Here is an 11,390-nt window from a genome sequence, read left to right on the forward strand (position 1 = left end):
GGATCAAGGCCAATACGGAGAAGGTCAAGACAATAGAAAGGATGAGCCCGCCACAAACCCTCAAGTAGATGCAGAAGCTGGCGGTCTATGTGACCTCGCTGGGGCGCTTCATCACCAAGATGGGAGAACGCGCCCTCCCATTCTTCAAGCTGATGAAAAAAAGGACCATTCGAGTGGACTCCGGAGGATGACGCGACATTCGAAGACCTCAAGAGGTACCTCACCAGCCTGCCGGTGATGGTAGCACCATGCCCCCTTAAACCCTTGGTACTCTACTTGGCCGCCACACCTCACTCTGCCAGCGCAGCGCTAGTGGCGGTCCGAGAAGAGCGCATGGCCAAGGGCTCGCGAAGCAGCACCCCGTGCCCAGTCAAGAGGCCACGGCTTCGGGACGGTGCTCCTGAGGCCTTGGCTGCCCCAGCAGATGCCCAAGTTCCTCAGGACAGTGCTCCTAAGGCCTCTGCTGCCCCAATACATGACCAGGTTCCTCGAGACGGTGCTCCTGAGGCCTCACCTGCCTCAACAAATGACGAAGCTCCTGAGACCATCCGGTCCCATGAGCTACAAGACCCCGCCGACACTTCCGCCCTCGTCGAGCACATTGTGTACTTAGTCAACACGGTGCTGCGCAATGCGCGGGCGCGCTACCCCATGCCGCAGAAGCTCCTTCTCGCGCTTCTCGTCGCCTCCCGAAAGCTGCGCGACTACTTCCAAGGTCAACCCATAAAAGTTGTCTCAGCTTACCCGCTGGAGAGAGTACTCCGGAGCCCCAATGCAGCGGGGAGAGTTGCCGAATGGAACATCGAACTCCACACGTTCAAGTTGGAGTTCAGCACCACCAGATTCATCAAGGATGCGGCACTCGCTGACTTCGTTGCAGAACGGACTGACGTTCGTAGCCTAGAAGTGGGCGAGGATCGTCCCCTCTCGCCGGGAAGAGAGGCACCGGACGGATGGGCCATGTACTTCGACGGCGCATTCACACGTCAGGGCACGGTGTTAGAGCCGTGCTCATCTCGCCTACCCAGGACAAGCTATACTACGCCATGCAGCTCTGCTTCCAGCAGGGCGAGAAGGTCTCCAACAAGATCGCGGAGTACGAAGGCCCGATCGGCGGTCTCAAGGCTATGACACCCTTGGGAGTGAGGTGCCTCATGATACATCTCCAACGTATCTATAATTTTTGATTGTTCCATGCTATTATATTATCAATCTTGGATGTTTCATAATTATTTTATAGTCATTTTATATCATTTTTTGGAACTAACCTATTGACATAGTGCCAAGTGCGAGTTGCTGTTTTCCGCATGTTTTTTACATCGCAGGAAATAAATACCTAATGGTGTCCGAATGCAATGAAACTTTATGGACATTTTTTATCGACCAAAAGACACCAAATGGGCCAAGGCAGCGCCTGTGGGGTGCTTCGAGGGGAGCACAACCCAGGCGCGCCCTGGTGGGTTGTGCCCACCTCGGGTGCTCCCCGGACCACGTATTTGCTCTATAAATACCCCAATATTCCAGAAACCCTAGGGGAGTCAACGAAAATCAATTCCAGCCACCGCAAAGTCCAAAACCACCGGATGCAAACTAGACACTATCACGGAAGGGTTCACCACTTCCATTGGTGCCTCTTCGATGATGCGTGAGTAGTTCTTTATTGACCCTCGGGCCCGTAGTTAGTAGCTAGATGGCTTGCTCTCTCTCGTTTGATTCTCAATACAATGTTCTCTTGGAGATCCATATAATGTAACTCTTTTTTGCGGTGTGTTTGTTGGGATCGGATGAACTTTGAGTTTATGATCAGATCTATCTTTTTATATCGATGAAAGTTATTTGAGTTTCTTTGATCTCTTATATGCATGATTGCTTATAGCCTCATATTTCTTCTCCGATATTTGGGTTTTGTTTGGCCAACTTGTTCTATTTATCTTGCAATGGGAAGAGGTCCTTTGTAGTGGGTTCGATCTTATGATGCTTGATCCTAGTGACAGAAGGGGAACCGACACATATGTATCATTGCTACTAAGGACAAAACGTTGAGGTCTATCTCTACATAGATAGATCTTGTCTTCATCATGTCATCGTTCTTATTGCATTACTCTGTTTCCCCATGAACTTAATACACTAGATGCATGCTGGGTAGCGGTCGATGTGTGGAGTAATAGTAGTAGATGGAGGCAGAAGTCGGTCTACTAATCTTGGACGTGATGCCTATGTAATGATCATTGCCTAGATATCATCATGATTAGTTGAAGTTCTATCAATTTCTCAACAGTAATTTGTTTACCCACCGTTTGCTATTTTTCTAGAGAGAAGCCACTAGTTAAACCTAAGAACCCTGGGTCTCTTGCACATATTATTTGCCTTTGCGATCTACTTTTCCTTTGCTTTTACTTTCAGATCTATTAAACCAAAAATACAAAAAAACCTTGCTGCAATTTATTCTTATTTACTTCATTTGGCGTTCGATCTATCAATCTACTACAATTTATCTCACGTCTGTTTTCCTATCTTGGGGCGCCGCTACCCGAAAGGGATTAACAACCCCTTTTACATGTCGGGTTGCGAGTATTTGTTATTTGTGTGCAGGGGCTGTTTATGTTGTGTTGCTTGGTTCTCCTACTGGTTTGATAACCTTGGTCTCATAACTGAGGGAAATACCTACTGCCGCTTTGCCGCATCATCCCTTCCTCTTTGGGAAAATACCGACATAGCTTCAATTATTGTTTGTGCCAAGCAAAGCCTTTAGGATCTTCTTGGGTTATAGTTGTTTGATCTTGCTGAAAAAACAGAAACTTTTGTGCTCGCGAAAATAATTTTCCTTTTTAACCAGAGAGCAATAAAATACCAATTACTTTTGCAGTAGATTAATATAAAAATTTCCCAGGACATCCTAATTCTTCAGAGTTCTTGGAGTTACAGAAGTATTCGAATTATCCAGATTGCTACAGATTGTTCTGTTTTTGATAGATTCTATTTTCTTTTTGTGGTGTGCTTGTTTTGATGGCTCTATGGTTTTTGTTGATGATTTTTTGCCATAGAAAAGTTGGAATACAGTAGATATAATGCAATAACAAAATATGAATTGGTTTACTAGAACACTTATAGTGGTGATTTTTTCCTATATTAACGGATCTCATGAAGGCTTTTGTTGAGTTTTGTGTGATTGAAGTTTTCAAGTTTTGGGTTATCTTACAATGGATGAAGGAATAAGGAGTAAGAAGAGCCTAAGCTTGTGGATGCCCTGGCATCCCAAGCTATTATCCAAAAGAGAGCAAGCAACTAAGCTTGGGGATTCCCCGAGTGGCATCCCCTCTTTCTTCTAACGACCATCGGTATTTTACTCGAAGCTATATTTGTATTCGTTACATACTATGTGTTTTGCTTGGAACATCTTGTATGATATGAGTCTTTTCTTGTTTTATTTTGTGTTTTAGGTCTTGATTCCTTGCTGGACACACCTATTTGAGATAGCCAAAATTATGTCATGACTTGTTAGAATTGCTCTCTATGCTTCACTTAAATTTTTATGAGCTATGGACTTGCTCTAGTGCTTCACTTATATTTTTTTGAGCACGGTGTGTTTTAGTATTTTTGAAGAAATGATCTCTTGCTTCACTTAGATTTATTTGAGAGTTATTAAATTTTCAAGAAATTCTCTCTTGCTTGACCTAAATTAATTTGAGAGAGAGAAATATTATGCTCATGTTGTTCACTTATATTTGTTTGAGCTTATCAAAACCAACACATGAAAATTAGTCCCAAAGTGATAGATATCCAAGAAGGATATAATAAAAACTTTCATGAAGATCGTTGGACAAAATAAACTTGATTCTTAGTAATAGTTTTGAGATATGATGATGTGATATGTGAGTCATGTTGATGAGTAATTATGCTTCAGTAAGAATATTGGTGTTAAGGTTTGTGATTCCCTATGCAAGCACGAAAGTCAATAATTATGCAATGAAATTATATCCTACTTGTGGTGCATTTTTTGGTGTTAATTATGCTTAATGCCCGCTTATGAGATTATTCGTTTCTTGGTTGGTTGCTTCTCAATCTTCTGCTAGCCTAAATTTTGCACTAAGTATGATCACTACTTGTGCATCTAAAATCCTTTAAACCAGTTTTGCAACATGAGTCCACTATCTATACCTACTAATAAAGCAAGGTGTGTTTCGCCAACTTTTTCATCCATTCACCCATATTATTATTTATTTTCGAAGATTTTTTATTATCCGAGGTGGTACTAATTTTTTGTTTATGATTCTCCACACACAGGTGCTTTTATTGGGATAGGCCAAATTGTTCCGGCCCAGTAAGGAGGCCCAGTGAAAAATATTAGTGTATACTATGCGACTCGAACTCTCAACCTCCTGTACAACAACAATTGCCACAACCGACTCATATAGATCACGCTGTGTGACATTACAACCGACTCATATAGCTCATATAGTCCCACATTGCATCCTTAAATCCAATCTTTCTAATTTATATACGCCCTGGATTTTTCTAGCCATTAAGAAGGCGTCTCGGGAATTAATAAGGAAATAAATCGTACCATAATAAGGAAGGAAAGACAAAGAATGAAGAAGGAATTAGGGATTTCAGGTGTGATAGGAAAATACAGAAGGAGATTGGAGGAAAGAATAAAGGAAAGAGGAAGAAAATAGAAGGAAACAGAAAGAAAATAGAAAGGAGAAATAAATACGGAAAGTGGGATGCATGCGTAGGAAATAGATAGGAGGAAAGAATAAATGAGAGAGGAAGAAAAAAGAAGGAAATAATAAAGAGGAAAGAGGGAAAAAATAGGAGGAGAGAGAAAGGAAGTAGAAGGAAACATAAAGAAGGAAAGTGGGATGCATGCGCTGGAGCACTTGCCAATTAAACAAACATCATACCAAGCGCTGGATCTCTCGAGCAGATGCGAAGCTGATTAGAAGATCAATAAGAAGCCCACACATAGTGTCAGACAAGTAAAGTTTTTAAAGGAACAAATCTTGCAGTCACCTTTGTCTTTATGCCAAATGGTAAAAAGATTGAAGTATAGTTTTCTTGAAAAAAGATAATATTTTCCGTCCTTTCGTGTGCTCACAATTTCAACTATATCAAATGTTTACAAATGGTCATTTACCCCCAATTGTTAAAAACTGAAGCATTTAGTATCTCGGACTAATTAATTAGAGCGTTTTTTTGTAAAAAATGAACTAATTTTGTATGACACTTGAGACAGTTGAAATTTTTGACCATTTGATTCCATCTTCTATCGTGGGATCATCATCCCACACACCTATAACATACGCACCTCATAGGTTAGTCATGATTATTAAAATATTAATGTTCATCTTTCCTAATCGTATAATTGTTTTCTTTGGTGGTTTAATTGAGGACCATTGGTAATTATGCCTAAAAAATAGCATAGTTTTCCTAGATAGTCCGAGCCTTATTCAATTACTGAACTGATGACTTTTTTCTTTGTTTCTAAATTCGTTTAACTGCTTTTTTGTAACTGAATTGCTAGGCGTTTTGTTACATGCACATGACATGGGTGAACTATTTCTATATATCTGAATTGTTGATGTGGGGAACTAAGATGCGATATTGTGATACTAATATTCGACGTGTTAGAATTGATTGACTCAAGAGCAAAATATTAAATGTAACACCCCAAAAAATATATTATTAAATCATAAAATAAAAGTCTTCATTTTTGGTCATGTGCTATGTTTTCCTAACAACTGAACAAATATTTTCTCTTTTTTTGCTCATCCCACTATAGCCCGCGCATCACCAAAATACAAGGAGTCTGACTCAGAGTCCCAACTATATGTGACACAAACTCCGCACTTTTCTCTATTATATTAGCCAGAGATGAAGGTTCTTTATACAACGCTCCTAATATCATGGGACACGAACTGTGCTCCACTACCCAGTCCATCATCTTGGCCGACACTGGTTCATGGAAATTGGTGTCGCCTCCATAGTAAAGCAAGGACGTTGTACTAAAATGCACTTTACCATTTTTTGATATAATATGATATTTGTTAGGCATCACTAAGCAGTGCCAGAAAGGCGTGCGAAGATACACACAACTAGGTAGATATTTCTGTGGTTCAAATTGCATGAACCTGTAACACTTATGAAATACTACCACGATTATGTTTTTTGTGCAACACATCTTTTCATGTTGTTTCTCTCGTGGTAGCGTGGAGGATTTCAAGGAGTTTGTTGATGTCGTCATGTCTCGTGATGGGTCATTGGGTTAGTGACGTGGTGTTTTTTCTCTCCCACTGCAACGCACAGGCATTTGTGCTAGTATCTACCTATATGCGGTATTCTTTTTGCTATTCTAAGAAAATTTGTATGTGCCATCTCTAATTTTCAAAAATAATTTTCTCTTTTGTGTGCTCGTACAACTAACAAGGCGGTGAGGGGTCGCTAACATTTTCCATGCTAGATGTGTTATTCTCATGATGAGTGTTTATTCACTTGTCATTCCACGAGAGTAAGGCAAAGGTGTTAGGGATGCCCAGTCCCGAAATGAAAAATGAATTTACTTTGTGTTGTCAAATAATAAATTCCTTGGAAAGTGTTGGTATGGAAGGCACCCGTGGATACGGTTAGCCATGGAAAGTGAAAGTATGGTGGAAAAGGAATAAACTTTAATTTCTGTTTGGGAACAGCCTATGATATATCTAGAATGGAAAGTGTTGGGAACTCTAAGTCGTTTTCCTTGGTGGGAAAAGTATGCCTCTCAAAATGTTTTTATCTCTATGTTTTTCTCTTTGAGCTCTGGAACCTCTACAAATCCCTACTTCCCTCTGCGAAGGGCCTTTCTTTTACTTTATGCAATTTTTATTTTGAATTTGAGTCTCCATCTTCTCTTATAAAAGCACCAACTAGGAGGCACTATGATCGTACTTGGGCATTGGGTGTAGTTAATATGCGAGTGTGTTTCATTAATGGATCAATGATTGAGCATAATGGGGTAGGGATAGCTTATTTTAGCGTTGATATTTTGGAAAACATGGTTGCTTGTTGGTATGGTTGAGTATTTAAGTTATCATGTCAAAACTAGACTATTGCTTTGAACAATATAAAACTCCTAATATCCATGCTATAAAGAAAAGAATATGATATGACATGTTAGGCAACATTCCACATCAAAAATTCTGTTTTTATCACTTACCTACTAGAGGACGAGCAGGAGTTAAGCTTGCGGATGTTGATACGTCTCCAACGTATCTATAATTTTTGATTGTTCCATGCTGTTATATTATCAATCTTGGATGTTTTATAATAATTTTATATCAATTTTTGGTACTAACCTATTGACAGTGCCAAGTGCAGTTGTTGTTTTCTGCATGTTTTTTACATCGTAGGAAATCAATACCACACGGATTTTTATGGACCAAAAGACACCCAATGGGCCAAGGCAGTGCCTGGGGGTGCTCCAAGGGGAGCACAACCCACAAGGGCGTGCCAGGAGGCCCAGGCGCACCCTGCTGGGTTGTGCCCACCTCGGGTGCCCCCTGCACCGCCTCTTTGCTCTATAAATACCCCAATATTACAGAAACCCTAGGGGAGTCAACGAAAATCAATTCAGCCACCGCAAAGTCCAGAACCACCAGATCCAATGTAGACACCATCACGGAGGGGTTCACCAGTTCCATTGGTGCCTCTCTGATGATGCGTGAGTAGTTCTTTGTAGAACTTCGGGTCCGTAGTTAGTAGCTAGATGGCTTCCTCTCTCTCGTTTGATTCTCAATACTATTGTCTCTTGGAGATCCATATGATGTAACTCTTTTTTGTGTCATGTTTGTTGGGATCGGATGAACTTTGAGTTTATGATCAGATCTATCTTTTTATATCCATGAAAGTTATTTGAGTTTCTTTGATCTCTTATATGCATGATTGCTTATAGCCTCCTATTTCTTCTTCGATATTAGGGTTTTGTTTGGCCAACTTGATCTATTTATCTTGCAATGGGAAGAGGTGCTTTGTTGTGGGTTCGATCTTACGGTGCTTGATCCCAGTGATAGAAGGGGAACCGACACGTATGTATCGTTGATACTAAGGATAAAACGATGGGGTCTATCTCTATATAGATAGATCTTGTCTACATGATGTCATCGTTCTTATTGCATTACTCCATTTCCCCATGAACTTAATACACTAGATGCATGCTGGATAGCGATCGATGTGTGGAGTAATAGTAGTAGATGTAGGCAAGAGTCGGTCTACTAATCTTGGACATGATTCCTATGTAATGATCATTGCCTGGATATCGTCATGATTATTTGAAGTTCTATCAATTTCCCAACAGTAATTTGTTTACACACCGTTTGCTATTTTTCAAGAGAAAAGCCACTAGTGAAACCTACGGCCCCTAGGTTTCTTTCTCATATTATTTGCCTTTGCGATCTACTTCTTTGCTTTTATTTTCAGATCTATTAAACCAAAAATACAAAAATACCTTGCTGGAATTTATTCTTATTTATTTTATTTGGCATTCGATCTATCAATCTACTACAATTTATCTCACGTCCGTTTCCCTATCTTGGGGCGCCGCTACCCAAAGGGGATTGACAACCCCTTTTACACTTCGAGTTGCAAGTATTTTTTATTTGTGTGCAGGAGCTGTTTACATTGTGTTGCTTGGTTCTCCTACTGGTTCGATAACCTTTGTCTCAAAACGGAGGGAAATACCTACCGCCACTTTGCTGCATCATCCCTTCCTCTTTGGGGAAATACCAACATAGCTTCAAGCCTGCATCACCTCACCATCAAGGGCGACTCCCAGCTCCTCGTCAACTTCTCCAACAAAGCATACAAGCCAAACAACGAGAACATGGAGGCATACCTCGAGGAGGTGCGCAAAATTGAGAAACAATTCTCGGGCCTGGAGTTGCAGCACGTGCCACGCAACACGAACAAGGAGGCAGATGACATCGCCATAAGGGCATCCCGGCGCCTGCCTCAGGAGCCTGGCGTCTTTCAGGAGTTGCTGTTCAAGCCATCGGCAGCCCCACCCATCGAGGGACCAGCATCGCCTCAGGAGGAGTGCCCCCAGCATCCCTCTGGGCACCCCTGCTTGTGGTCCAACCTCGGGAGCCCATCTGTTCCTCATGCTAGAGCCTCAGGAGGGGTGCTGGACAGAGGAGTTCAAGGCGTACCTGCTCCAAGGCACCCTGTCGAAGAAGGAGGAAGACGCAGAGCGTGTGGCCCACCAGGACACTGCGTACTACATCCAGGATGGTGAGCTCTGCCGGAAACAGATAAACGATGTTTCTCTGCAATGCATCTCCCGGGAGCAGGGATGCGAGCTGTTGGCGGACATACATGGCGGGGACCGCGGGCATCATTCTTCATCACGCACCCTTGTGGGCAAGGCATTTTGCAGTGGATTCTACTGGCCCACGGTGTTCAACAATGCCACCGAGCTGGTAAGATCCTGTGAAGCATGCCAATTCCACGCCAAGTAGATCCACCAGCCCGCTCAGGGTCTTCAGACCATGCCGCTCTCGTGGCCATTCGCGGTCAGGGGGCTGGACATCTTGGGCCCGTTCCCACGAGCGCCCGGGGCAACCGCTACCTCTATGTCGCCATCGACAAGTTCACCAAGTGGGCGGAGGTGGAGGCCATCCGCACCATCCCGGCTGGCTCGGCCGTCAAGTTCATCAAGGGGCGTCGTGAGCCTTTTTGGGGTCCCTAACCACATCATCACTGACAACGGCTCGCAGTTCACTAGCAATCTTTTCAAAACATATTGTGCTAACCTTGGAACGCAGATATGCTACGCCTCGGTGGCTCACCCTAGGAGCAATGGCCAAGCTGAGCGCACCAATGCGAAGTTCCTAGGTGCCCCAAGGCAAGAACATTCAAGAAGAAGCTCAAGGATTGCGGCAGGGGCTGGCTCAACGAGCTCCAGTCTGTGTTGTGGTCCATCCGCACCACCGCGACCAAGCCAACAGGCGAGACTCCATTCTTCCTCGTCTACGGAGCAGAAGCGGATCGCCCTCACGAGGTCAGGCATTGCTTTGCGCGGGTTTTGGCATTGGACAAGGCACGCCAAGATGCCTCACGGGGGTTGGACTCGTGCTGGTGGAGGAACGCCACCGCCAAGCCTTGCACCGAGTGGCAAGGTACCAGCAGTAGCGGTGGTGGTATCACCGTCGCAGCGTCCGCTCTAGGATGCTCGAGGTGGGCGATCTTGTCCTGAGGCGGGTACTCTCTAGGGAAGGGCTGCACAAGCTCTTGCCCATGTGGGAGGGCCCATTCAGGATCGCTCGTTTCTCCATGCCATGCGCCGCGTGCCTGGAGACGCAGGATGGGATCCCCATCTAGAACGCCTGGAACATCCAACACCTCCGGAGGTTCTACCCATGAAGCAAGGCCCAGTGCCTATGAAGGTCTCCGCTCGTGACACACTCACGTAATCGTGAGTGGGGCTGTACACGCCCCGGAGTCTCCTGAGTGCCGCCCGCTGGGCTCACGGGGGCTCCCTCCCACGTCCTAGTGGCTGCACTTAGCTCCGTTCTGGTGAGAAGACTAGTCTAGTTGTCGGACGTGGTTGTTCTTTTGCTTGCTTTCTTTAGCTGGTTTGCAACTTATTGAATGAAATTTGGAGTTCTCGCGTTTCTCGTTTGCGAGAGTTGGTGTTTCTTTTTCTCTCCTCTTGATTCGCTAGCCTCTCTAGTCTTGCCCAAGGAAGAGCGGTTGTTGCCCGTCGCTCCTCCTCGAGCGTCCCGGGCACGAGGGCTAGGCAGTTCTGTACCCTTGGGCCACTTGTGTCATAAACACACCTTGCTGAAGCCTCGTTTCCCCAGGGCTTCATCTTCCTTAATCCTCGCGAGACTCTCTTGAACGAGCTCATGGGCATGCGCACCCTCTCTAGTCCATGCCTCTGGGCAGTGCAACACGGTGTACTGGCCACAACCAACCCATGCCTGGGGGCTCGTGCGAGGAAGAATGACACGCCCCGTCAAGATTTCTAATAACTCGATAGCTCCACAATGTCTCCCAAGGCCCGACAGCTCCTAAGTCGTCAGGAAGGGAGCTCCGCCAGATGCTGTTGGAAAGGCGTGCCCTCGCAAGATGGGAAACTACCGCAAGCACACCGAGCTAAGTTACCCTAACCGCACCTACTCGGAACATGGATACCACGACACAATATCAAAGTAACAAGCATAGCATGATGGCATAAGTGCCATGGTTCATTACACATCCCAGCGGGGCCCTCTACTTTTTTCAAAATGTAGGAGAAAGGAAAGGTTAAACAAAAGCGAGCCGCACAACCACAGCAGCTCCCGAGGCCAGGCTCCAGCAATGCATGAGCTCAGTGCGATCCCTCCTCCCGCTTCACCATAGCACGGTTGTGAGACGGC

At 44.4% G+C, this 11,390-nt stretch overlaps 1 protein-coding gene across 1 annotated transcript; it reads left to right on the forward strand.

The window, feature by feature from the left end:
* Positions 1 to 8,854: 8,854 nt before the first annotated feature.
* Positions 8,855 to 9,864, forward strand: LOC147979473 (uncharacterized). The gene is made up of 4 exons (XM_087515224.1): positions 8,855 to 9,175; positions 9,258 to 9,449; positions 9,548 to 9,678; positions 9,795 to 9,864. Exons 1-4 carry the CDS (start codon positions 8,855 to 8,857, stop codon positions 9,862 to 9,864), a joined length of 714 nt encoding a protein of 237 aa, XP_087371350.1.
* Positions 9,865 to 11,390: the final 1,526 nt, after the last annotated feature.

Source organism: Triticum urartu, chromosome 3A, assembly GCF_056163025.1.
Source record: "Triticum urartu cultivar PI428250 chromosome 3A, HENAU_Tu73, whole genome shotgun sequence".
Taxonomy (NCBI): domain Eukaryota; kingdom Viridiplantae; phylum Streptophyta; class Magnoliopsida; order Poales; family Poaceae; genus Triticum; species Triticum urartu.

What these genes read in the sequence shown, in the direction of transcription:
- LOC147979473 (XM_087515224.1), top strand. Translation starts at nt 8,855, where the DNA reads ATGGAGGCATACCTCGAGGAGGTGCGCAAAATTGAGAAACAATTCTCG. An exon ending in TCAACAATGCCACCGAGCTG is followed by an intron (nt 9,450 to 9,547) that starts GTAAGATCCTGT and finishes ATTCGCGGTCAG; the next exon opens with GGGGCTGGACATCTTGGGCC. An exon ending in CCGGCTGGCTCGGCCGTCAA is followed by an intron (nt 9,679 to 9,794) that starts GTTCATCAAGGG and finishes CTTGGAACGCAG; the next exon opens with ATATGCTACGCCTCGGTGGC.